The 12,375-nt window shown below is 39.3% G+C and overlaps 1 protein-coding gene across 1 annotated transcript in view; it reads left to right on the top strand.

Moving 5' to 3' along the window:
- Positions 1–2,810: 2,810 nt before the first annotated feature.
- Positions 2,811–12,375, top strand: part of LOC122926685 (neuronal acetylcholine receptor subunit alpha-7-like) — a 384,000-nt gene continuing 374,435 nt past the window's right edge. The window contains exons 1-2 of the mRNA XM_044278149.1: positions 2,811–2,820; positions 3,362–3,501. Of these exons, the coding sequence (XP_044134084.1) occupies positions 2,811–2,820; positions 3,362–3,501 (150 nt within the window). The remainder of the gene's footprint in view (positions 2,821–3,361; positions 3,502–12,375) is intronic.

Below are 12,375 nucleotides of genomic sequence, written 5' to 3'. Positions count from 1 at the left end.
TACACATATAGCATATGCAACATGTGCCACACAATGTACAGTATACCGCTACACTGTGTAGTCTGTTCTATAAGCACCATTGTTTTGTGGCGGCGGACAGAAAATAATCTGGAAGTGCCCCTCCCGAGACCAGGCTCTGACTGCTAGGGGGGGGGCTCTGCTGAGCTAACGGATGCCCCCTATGGCAGTAGCACCACCATAGCCCCCATATGTAGTTATATAGATCAGGAATATTTATAAAGTAGAAAGTACTCTGGAGGGAAAGTTCTTGAAAAAGTTCATTGAAAATATGGGTTCCAATTCTAATTCTAATTATATTAGCTGCTTCATAGCTTTCATTTTATGGTCTCAGGAAAAGGTTTCTTCTATTGATCACTAAATATTGGCTGCTTGCCCAAGTAATGTCTAGTCCAGGTGTAGCAGACTGAAAAATCCAACTGAGATTAGAACTGCTTTGCAAATAAATTGAAACAAATGTGATCATATTTAGTAACATCCAGTGTAATGGTGCAGAGCCCCAAACAACCAGACTGTGTTTAAACAATGGTGGATTTATTAAATGACGGCAGTACAGTCCAGACCAGAAATCATATGCAGGTAATCAATCCAAATAATAACTTGTGCAGGAAAACTGCAGGAGGGACAGCTAGACCAGGCCAAAGTTCATATGCACAGAAATAGTCATATGCACAGAAATAGTCACCTAGGGACGAGACATTTCCAGGGTCCGATCCGAGGTCCAACACGAGACAAACTGTTCTGCATAGAAGTTTCCCACAGGCAGTCTCTACAGATGGATTGAGGAAATCAGAGGTCATGCACAGGTAGTCTGGAAGAATGTGAACAGCAACATACACCCAGGTTGTCAAAACAACAGTGGGCACTGACCAGCCAGGGAGATCACCTCTTAAACACCTGCTGGCCAATCACAGAGTGCCATGTGTCTATTCCTCAGGCCATATGATTATCCTAATCCCTGAAACTTGTACGGCCTTAGCTGGTCATTGATCACTTAACCCATGCCTGCCCACTAATCTACTAGAGTTTATGTACATGTATATTTCCCGTCAGCGGGCGGCATAACGAATAAGATGCGCGCACGTTCGGCCGCGTAACCCTTTGCGAATCTCCTTTCAAGCGTCCACTCGCAAAGAAGTCGGAACCGAAGATTACGCAAGCACATGCGTGACCTGTCCCGCTACGCCAATGGAGTCCCCCGCAGGCCGAGCCCCACGAGAATTCCTGGGGGCCCCAGTGGACTGCAAAACAGGAGAGTGTCTTACATCCAGGCAGGATTTACACATTTAGTTTTTTTTTTATGCAGTCAAAGCCTGGATGGAGGTTCCAAAAGAAGAGAAGACTCATGCTTTCCTCCATACATGTCATCCATTTGTGATCCATTCCTTACATTGACTTCAAAAACCTGAATGTGATATTCTAGACCTGATCTTCATGCTGATGTCAGTTCAGTTTCTTTGGAATATACTAAGAAATGTAGTAATAATATCTAAGCAGAACAATAGTTTGTTTTTCAACCAAATAAGTTGTATGTTTTTATAAAATAAAATGGTAAAGTTTGCTGTTTTTTAAGTTATTGCTATTTTTACGTAGTATATACAATATTTTGTTATACAGGGTCAAGTGACATACAAAAATTCCATTAGAAACCAAGGGAGTCTAAGCACAAGAGTCAATTTTTCATAAACCTATAACTGTCCCCTAGAGAATGATGTCTAAATGAGTTATCAATATATTTTATAGAATCAGTTAGGGCGGGTTCCCATTCATTTTTTAGAATTCCGTTATAGGTTCCATTATAACAGAGTTATAACGGAATATAATAAAATTTTAGGACCGAATGCAAAACGGAAGCCTTTAAGAGGCATTTAGTTTTGTTCTGTCCTAATACATGTATATGCGGACAAATAACATTTCCTTTATTTGAAACAGAAGAGTGCAAAAAGCAATTGGGATATAATAATAAATGTGATAAGAATGAAGTAGTGTGAATAAGGAGAAAATATTAAAAAAAAGGGGTTGTAATTTTGAAAATAATACAAAAGATTCAGGATAACATTATATGCCTAAATAAAGCTAATAAATTCAGTAGTTGACTTCATAAAGGCCATCCCACTCCACCAGGCCTTAAAGCAAAACTCCTCGGAAATATTCCCAGTAATAAAATGCATAAACTAGAGTGATGTAACAAAGCCCCTAATGCTGTAGCACATTTTTACCCGGGGGAGCAAATCCTGCACATGTGATCCGTTGCTAACAGTAATCCCCAGCAAAAATGCATACAATGGAGAATGCCGGCAGCAGACCACATGTACCACACAAACATCCTACACAGGTCTTAAAAGCAGGAAATGCTCAAAACCCCATATGCTGTAGCGCATTACTAACTGGGGGAGCAAACCCTGCACATGTGATCCATTGCCAACAACAATGCCCAGCAAAAAATGCATACAATGGAGGATGCCCGCAACGGACCACATGTAAGACAAATGTGCGGATGGGGCTTATAAGAAACAGAAAATCACTGAAAATGGTGCACTACAATGGTAAATGTAATTGACAATATATGGCTAAACCCTCACACTGATATTAAAATAAGAATTTCGCCAATATATTCTTATATCAAGAACATACCGGAGCCCATTGTATGCATTTTTTGCTGGGGATTGCTGTTGGCAATGGATCACATGGGCAGGATTTGCTCCCCCGGGTAAAAATGCGCTACAGCGTTAGGGGGTTTGAGCATATTTTGCCTTTTGACCACTTTATTCTGTGATTTTGGTTTTATATGTATGCCTGGAGGTGAGGCAACCTCAGGTTTAAATGTGTTTTAATTTTGATCTATGGGTAACATTCAGGTGCACCCGGGTAGCCTACATCACATGACCCAGTTATAGGTGGGACTCACAGCCTCATCCCTCCTCCCATTGTATGTGTTATTTCACACTGGAGGTAACTGGGAGCTGCTGGCTGTGTGTCGGACTTTATGCACCTATCATAAATTGTCCATACGGCATAGGTAGGTTAGCATTGGGTCCCGTGCCATTTTGAGAGACCTTAACGGGGTGCGCGGGCTCCGGTATCTTCTTGATATAAGAATATTTTGGTGAAATTCTCATTTTAATATCATATATTGTCAATTGCATTTACCATTGTAGTGCACCATTTTCATTTTCTATAAATAGAAGTGGCCAAAAAGCAGAGCCCCCCCCCCCCCATCCTCTATCAAACGCTAAAAAAGAATTATATTAAGGCTTATATTTGTGCATATAGTAAATGTTAACATTTGATATACTGTATGCATTTATGCATGCTTTTTATCATAAGTCTTATTTTTTTACAGGCTCCCATCAAGGGGAATACCAAAGGAAACTTTATAGAGAACTGCTAAGAAATTACAATCGTCTAGAAAGACCCGTAGTGAATGACTCACAGCCCTTACTTGTAGAGCTACAGCTTTCCCTTCTACAAATAATAGATGTGGTAAGTCAAATTCAATTTTGCAAAGTTAAAATCTGAAAAACTATGCTGTTATTATTCCTCCTGTGAGAGATACATTCACTATAGTGCTTTTATGGTTTTTGCTTTGGGGATCTTATGTACACCCACAGTAATAAAAAAAAGAAAGAAAAATGAAAGAATAAAAACCTACATTTATGACAGGATCATTTATTCAAGATTAAAATCTATTTCCATTTCAATTATTATTCAATATAATACATTTTTTTAATTAAATTGTTTAAGAAATCGTTAAAGCAAAGTCTAAAAGCAACCTTCCAGTTTATATGAACTGGCAAATAACCAGACACTTACTATGCAGTTCTCCTTTTCATAATTTTAGCATCAAATTTGTCAGTTCCCTCAGTTCCCCTTCTGTCATCCAAGATGGCCACACTGCTTCTCGGACTACCTGTTGCATACTGTGTATTTGGTAGTCCAAGACACTCCCTGCTGCCATTGGATTGGCCAACCATATTCACATGAATAGTACTAGCCAATCGAAGAGCAGGGCTGGACAAGTAGGAAGTGTCCTGGGCTACTGATGAACAATGTGCACCAGATAGTCTGAGAAGCGGTGCTGCCATCTTGACTGACAAAAGAGGAACCCAAGAATTAGCAAATGTGCAAGTAACAAAATGAAAAGAAGGTCATAATGTAAATTTTGCTCCCCAGTTAATGTGATTTTTTTCCCCTGAAGCAGATGCTTTAAAGTAAGCTTTCAAATCCTCTAATATGGTGAATATTCAATTGCTAATTTGAAATCAGTATATATCATGTATTATGTTTGAATTTCCTTTCATCTTTATGTAAAAATGAGTTTATTCCAAACCAGAATCAGTGATGGTATTCGAAAAAGAAATGTAGGGATCCACCATCATAATACAGTATACGTTTTTCATGCAGTGAGCAGTTGATGCTCCTTGTCTTCTCATGGTTTGTTATAGGATACCGTGCAAAATGCTACCCATGAAAGTATTGGTAAGATGAGCTAACAGATTGCCCTTCTATACTGCCAGGGTTGGATCCAGGTTTGTTAGCAAAAACATCGGCTCCCATTTACTAATGTGATCACACCTAAAATTTTGCATTTTTGTGGCGTATAATGTTGTATGACTTTTTTTACTTATTTATAAAGCAAATACACCAAAAAGATGAATCCATCGTGCTTCACTCGATGAGGGGACATTGTTTAGTGGAAAGGAGTTTGGCTTATTAGAAAGGGTATGTCTTAAGATGCTATTCCATGTGGAAAAATTTTGACTCACAGTAAGCCAACAAATACGTAGCTTTAATTAAGTTAGACAAAAGTGTTCTAACAGTGCTGAAAATATATCATACAGCATGAGGTAAGAATGACTACCTAAGTTCATGCTGTTTATATTTTTGGCAATATTAATCAATCAACAAATATGAGTACTACTATGTTCCTTTTAAAAAATATCTTTTATTACACGTGATTTTAAAATGTCCATCTTTTCATGATTGTGGTAGGGATTTAAATATGTTGCGCCATAATAAATATTCAATACAAAAGAGAAAACTATTTTGAATAAGATGTTCAATTGAATTGAATTGTATTGTATTGAATATTTATTATGACGCAACATATTTAAATCCCTACCACAATCATGAAAAGATGTAACATGTTTTATCATGTGTAATAAAAGATTATATTTTTAAAAAAGAACATAGTAGTACTCATATTTGTTGATTGATTAATTAAATTGAGTATTCCTGTCAGGTGATGCGATTTTTGCATTGTGGATATATAAGATATTGATAATTTCAGGCAATATTAGTAAATCTTCATAATGCTTCCCACCTTTTCTGTTTTATAGTGGAGAGAAATAAGGCTAATTACAACAATACTGTACGCAGATACCAGTGGCCTAAAGTACTAAGATACTGTCACTGTGTCATACTAATACAAGTGCTCAGATTTCAAACCAATACAGGGTCCAAGTTAGCAATAAACACAAAGAGGAACTCTCCTGACATGTCTGTTTTAGGCTACTTTCACACTCGCGTTTGGTGTAGATCCGTCATGGATTTGCACAGACTGATCCAGTAAGATAATACAACCGTCTGCATTCGTTCAGAACGGATCCGTTTGTATTATCTTTAACATAGCCAATACGGATCCGTCTTGAACACCATTGAAAGTCAATGGAGGACAGATCCGTTTTCTATTGTGAAAAATTGTGTCATAGAAAACGGATCCGTCCCCATTGACTTACACTGTGTGTCAGAACGGATCCGTTTGGCTCAGTTTTATCAGACGAACACCAAAGCGCTGCAAGCAGCGTTTTGGTGTCCGCCTGCAAATCGGAATGGAGACGGAACGGGGGCAAACTGAGGCAAACTGGTGCATTCTGAGCGGACCCTCTTCTATTCAGAATGCATTAGGTCAAAACTTAGCCGTTTTGGACCACTTGTAAGAGCCCTGAATGGATCTCACAAACGGAAAGCCAAAACGCCAGTGTCAAAGTAGCTTTAGCAACTACTTGTATTTCCCATGTGATAACAATTCTGGAGCATTTATTCTTATGACGTGAATGGTGTGCCATTCCTTTATTATTTCTGTTAGAAGCTATGAATCAATTACTATTAGTTTGAAATGAAGGCCCAACTGGGTGTTACCAGATTTGGGTGTATCCCTGCACAATTTGAGTCTGGCAGCACTGATTGGATAGTATCAGACTGTTCATGGACACCCATTTGGACCTTCTTTGCTATGGGTTCAGGCAACATTAATTTAATGTGCATTGACAGCTTAAAGGGTTATCCAAGACTTAAAAAGACCTCAGAGAGTGGCCAACCCATGTTGAAGTTCATACTTACTGGTCCCTACCACTGGGTTCCAGCTCCCCAGCTATCTCTGCAGCTCTGTGATTCTCTGCCACCAGGCACCACATGACTACTGCAGCCAATCACTGGCCACAACAGTGACTTGTCACCCATGCGGGATGTCACTAGGTCATGTGCCGCACGGTAGACAGGTCACCGGTACATGATTGGCTACAGAGGTCACTTGGCATCCGTCAACAGGATCTTGATGCCAGAGCATCTTGGAGCTGCAGAGACAGCCAGGGAGCAATGGAGCCGGAACCCAGCACTGGGAACCAGGTCTGTGTGAATCACACCGAAGGTTGGTCACTCTCTGAGGTCTTTTTAAGTCTTGGTCTGGCCTGCTTAAAGCTTAGCAGCCATTTGCTGTGGTGAAGAGCAGTACAAGAAATATACTGCATCACAGAAATTATATTTTTTCTATTCCATTATATTCCAGTCATTGTTAATAAGCCCTAGTGTTCCTTATGAATAAGTATCTACAGTAACATTCTGAGGCACAGCTGTAGCAGCACAGTCATGACAGATGTTCAAAAGATTAGACATGTTAATAACCTCAATATATTATGAATATATTATTAATGGGGTCTTTCAGGGACATAATTATAATTAAAAATGGACTCAAAGTGGGGTAAAATAATGAACAACCAGTACTCACCTTACCTATCCCCACGCAATGCTGTTCAAACACTGTTTCAGTCCCTTGCTCCTCTCTACTCCTATTCTCAGGCTCAACAAACCAGAAATGGCTTGGACTACTTTCTCAGTTAATTACTGGCTAAGGCAGGTCGCCACTGTGGATAGTGGTTGACTGAGCAGGCCGTCCAAGACATTTCAGGCATGCCAATCCCAAAAACAGGAAGCGGAGAGGAGCAGGATCGGGAGCAGTGGACAGCCAACAGTGGTTAGTGATTGGTAAAGTGAGTAGTACTGATTGTCTTTTTATCCAACTCTGTCCTCATTTTTAATTAAAATTATGCTCCTGGAATATCTCTTTAAGGGCTCATGCACACTACCATATGCCCCACAAGACATACAGTCCGTGAGCGGGCCATATGTCCCAGAGCGGCAAACATCGTGCGCATGGGAGAGCACAGCATCATAGCTTACTATGATGCTGTGCACATCGGGCCGATGTCTCAGAGGGCATACGGTCATGTGCATGATTCCTAAAGAAAGGTCAATGCAGCCAGTAAAAAGAAAAACTCTACAAGACAATTTATTTAAATAATTCCAAGTCGATTACTGCAAGCTTAATACGAATTTGTATCCATGACAAGATTAATGTTATGAGGTCTGACACCACAGATTGAATTAAAGATATCTGAAAGTCATAGAACCCATATTCAAATATAAAAATCAGCAATATTATGTAGCTTTGGGACATTGGGACATCCATCAATTTCTGAACCTGCAATAGGTCATGTGTCTCCTCTAAATATCTAGAAGGTCTCAACTGAACCCTTATGCCTCATTCACACGTCAGTGTTCGGTCGGTGATTCCCATCAATGATTTTGAGCCAAAAACAGGTGCGGCTCTAAACACAGAACAGGTGCAGATCTTTCCCTTAAACCTTATGTCTGGTTTTGGCTCATAGTCACTGATGGAAATCACTGACCAAAACACTGACGTGTGAATGAGGCTTTACAGATATTGCTTTTAAAGCATGCCATAAAACCCTATTGTGGCCCTTTAAGGGAAATTATTCATATGTTAGTAAGATTGTAGCAGTGTATTGGTGCATCGAGGTCAACAATGTCTGCCACTTGAAATGTGTTTTTTAAGTGAGCAGATCCATACCCACACCATCTGTTATTTAAAAGGCTTTTACATTACATTATTAACGGTTTACTTGTTTTACTCAATAGCAAAATGCATGTTAAAATGCTGTGTATTAGCGACCTACATGAACCTTACTCTTCTTATGCCGAAGCTACTGTCTGCATCTTTTTTGTGTATGCTAACATTCTGCAACAGTTATGCCTTTGCATTACAGGGTTTTCTTTCTCTTAGCATAGACAAAGTATACGCTTCATTTACTCGCAAAGGGTTTGTGTATGATGCATTGAGGAGTACTGTTCAAAAATACTGTAAGGCACAGTTGTTCTAGCAGGCATCCTGCTTACTATGTCTACTGAAGAACATTATTAGACATTATACGACTAGTCAAGTTTGCAGAATAATTTTGTAAAATATTTTAAATAATTATTAATAGTAGAGATGAGCGAATAGAAGTTGACGAAGTGGAATTCGATACGAATTTCAGGAAAAATTAGATTCCCAACTAATCTGAATTTCCTCACGCTTTGTGGTAATATGGCTGCGGCACGTGTTAGGACATGGAGCAAGGAACTCTGGGAATGAAGGATCACCCACAATGCCATGCATGCAGCATATCAGTAGCCAGCCCTGTGATGTCACAGCCCTATAACTAGCCTCAGCCATCTTGGATTCAGCTATTTTCCAGTGTACTTAGTGCAGGGAGAGACGTCAGTAGGCACTAGGGACAGTGGTAGAAAAGACTTGAAAACTTTTATTTTGCTGTATAAAAGTTCAGGGAAAGGATAAGGAGGAATCATTCCACATTATTGAAGCAGAACTGGGTTCAGTAAGGGAGTTTACAGCCTGGGTAATAGGAACAATCCTATTACACCTTGCTACACTGACTGGGGATCCAAATTGCCATTATACAGCTCTGTAATTCCAGCAAACCGTTCTTGTTATTGGGGTACGAGTGCTGTTTGATACAGCCATTAACAGGGTTTACTACAAGGAAGTATTTCCACGTCTTATTTGCCCTTGTGCGGTGCAGTTATGTTCTAAAGCATTTTTCGGCGTGTATTAGTGGGAAAAAAATGGCTTATTAGCAGTTATGTGGTGAAGTGAGAAAATTAGAGCCCTTTTTGGCGTGTATTAGTGGCAATAAAATATATATTTGCCGTTCAGCTGTGCAGTTATACGTTCTAAAGCCATTTTTGGCGTGTATTAGTGGCAAAAAAATATATATTATTTGTCGTTCAGCGATGCAGTTATATGTTCTAAAGTCCTTTTTTGTGTGCATTAGTGGCAAAAAAAAATACATTATTTGCCGTTCAGCGGTGCAGTTATACAAACCGGATTCCCAAAAAGTTGGGACACTATACAAATCATGAATAAAAACTGAATGCAATGATGTGGAGGTGCCAACTTCTAATATTTATTGAGAATAGAACATAAATCACGGAACAAAAGTTTAAACTGATAAAATGTACCATTTTAAGGGAAAAATATGTTGAATCAGAATTTCATGGTGTCAACAAATCCCCAAAAAGTTGGGACAAGGCCATTTTCACCACTGTGTGGCATCTCCCCTTCTTCTTACAACACTCAACAGATGTCTGGGGACCGAGGAGACCAGTTTCTCAAGTTTAGAAATAGGAATGCTCTCCCATTCTTGTCTAATACAGGCCTCTAACTGTTCAATCGTCTTGGGCCTTCTTTGTTGCACCTTCCTCTTTATGATGCGCCAAATGTTCTCTATAGGTGAAAGATCTGGACTGCAGACTGGCCATTTCAGTACCCGGATCCTTCTCCTACGCAGCCATGATGTTGTGATTGATGCAGAATGTGGTCTGGCATTATCTTGTTGAAAAATGCAGGGTCTTCCCTGAAAGAGATGACATCTGGATGGGAGCATATGTTGTTCTAGAACCTGAATATATTTTTCTGCATTGATGGTGCCTTTCCAGACATGCAAGCTGCCCATGCCACACGCACTCATGCAACCACATACCATCAGAGATGCAGGCTTCTGAACTGAGCGTTGATAACAACTTGGGTTGTCCTTGTCCTCTTTGGTCCGGATGACATGGCGTCCCAGATTTCCAAAAAGAACTTCGAATCGTGACTGGTCTGACCACAGAACAGTCTTCCATTTTGTCACACTCCATTTTAAATGATCCCTGGCCCAGTGAAAACACCTGAGCTTGTGGATCTTGCTTAGAAATGGCTTCTTCTTTGCATTGTAAAGTTTCAGCTGGCAACTGCGGATGGCACGGTGGATTGTGTTCACTGACAATGGTTTCTGGAAGTATTCCTGAGCCCATTCTGTGATTTCCTTCTACAGTAGCATTCCTGTTTGTGGTGCAGTGTCGTTTAAGGGCCCGGAGATCACGGGCATCCAGTATGGTTTTACAGGCCTTGACCCTTACACACAGAGATTGTTCCACATTCTCTGAATCTTCGGATGATGTTATGCACAGTTGATGATGATAGATGCAAAGTCTTTGCAATTTTTCGCTGGGTAACACCTTTCTGATATTGCTCCACTATCTTTCTGTGCAACATTGTGGGAATTGGTGATCCTCTACCCATCTTGGCTTCTGAGAGACACTGCCACTCTGAGAAGCTCTTTTTATACCCAATCATGTTGCCAATTCACCTAATTAGTGTTAATTGGTCTTTCAGCTCTTCGTTATGCTCAAATATACTTTTTCCAGCCTCTTATTGCAACTTGTCCCAACTTTTTGGGGATTTGTTGACACCGTGAAAATTATACATTTACTCGGATTAAACGTTTGATCTGTCATCTACGTTCTATTACAAATAAAATATTGACATTTGCCATCTCCATATCATTGCATTCAGTTTTTATTCAAAATTTGTTTAGTGTCCCAACTTTTTTGGAATCCGGTTTGTATGTTCTAAAGCCCTTTTTGGCGTGTATTAATGGCAAAAAAATATATATTATTTGCTGTTCAGCAGTACAGTTATATGTTCTAAAGCCCTTTTTGGCGTGCATTAGTGGCAAAAAATATATATTATTTGCCATACAGCGTGTACAAATGGAAAAAAATAAGGGCCTATTTGCCATTCAGCGCTGCAGTTATATGTTCTAAAGCACTTTTTTGTGTTTATTAGTGGCACAAAAAAAGTATTTGCTGTTATGTGGTGAAGTGAGAAAATTACAGCCCTTTTTGGCGTGTATTAGTGGCAAAAAAAAGATATATTATTTGCCATTCAGCGGTGCAGTTATATGTTCTAAAGCCATTTTTGGCATGCATTAGTGGCAAAAAAATATATATTATTTGCCATTCAGCGGTGTAGTTATATGTTCTAAAGCCTTTTGTGGTGTGTATAAATGGAAAATAATAAGGGCCTATTTGCCGTTCAGCTGTGCAGTTATATGTTCTAAAGCCCTTTTTGTCACGTATTAGTGGCACAAAAATAAGTATTTGCCGTTGTGTGGTGAAGTGAGAAAATGACAGCCCTTTTTGGCATGTAATAGTGACAAAAGAATATACGGTATATTATTTGCCGTTCAGCAGTGCAGTTATATGTTCTAAAGCCTTATGTGGCGTCTATAAGTGGAAAGAAGTAAGGGCCTATTTGTCGTACAGCCCTTTTTGGCATTTATTAGTGCCCCAAAAATATATATTTGCAGTTCAGCGGTGCAGTTATATGTTCTAAAGCACTTTTTGCGTGTTTTAGTAGCACAAAAAAATGTATTCGTCATTGTGTGGTGACGTGAGAAAATGACAGCCCTTTTTGGCGTCTATTAGTGGCAAAAAAATATATATTTGCCGTTCAATGGTGCAGTTATATGTTCTAAAGCACTTTTTTGCATGTATTAGTGGCACAAAGAAAAGTATTTGCTGTTGTGTGTCAAAGTGAGAAAATTACAGCCCTTTTTGGTGTGTATTAGTGGCAAAAAATATATATTTGCCATTCAGCGGGGCAGTTATATGTTCTAAAGCCCTTTTTGGAGTGTATTAGTGGCAAGAAAATATACTGTATATTATTTGTCGTTCGGCGGTGCAGTTATATGTCCTAAAGCCTTTTGGGACGTGTATAAGTGGAAAGAAGTAAGGGCCTATTTGCCGTTCAGTGATGCAGTTATATTTTCTAAAGCCCTTTTTGGCATGTATTAGTGGCAAAAATATAGATATTATTTGCCGTTCTGAGGTGCAGTTATATGTTCTAAAGCCTTTTCTGGAGTGTTTAAGTGGAAAAAAGTAAGGGCATATTTG

The sequence above is a fragment of the Bufo gargarizans genome, chromosome 1, assembly GCF_014858855.1.
Source record: "Bufo gargarizans isolate SCDJY-AF-19 chromosome 1, ASM1485885v1, whole genome shotgun sequence".
NCBI classification, from domain to species: domain Eukaryota; kingdom Metazoa; phylum Chordata; class Amphibia; order Anura; family Bufonidae; genus Bufo; species Bufo gargarizans.
Note: the sequence above shows the minus strand (reverse complement) of the source record. Positions and strands in the feature narration are given on the sequence as shown.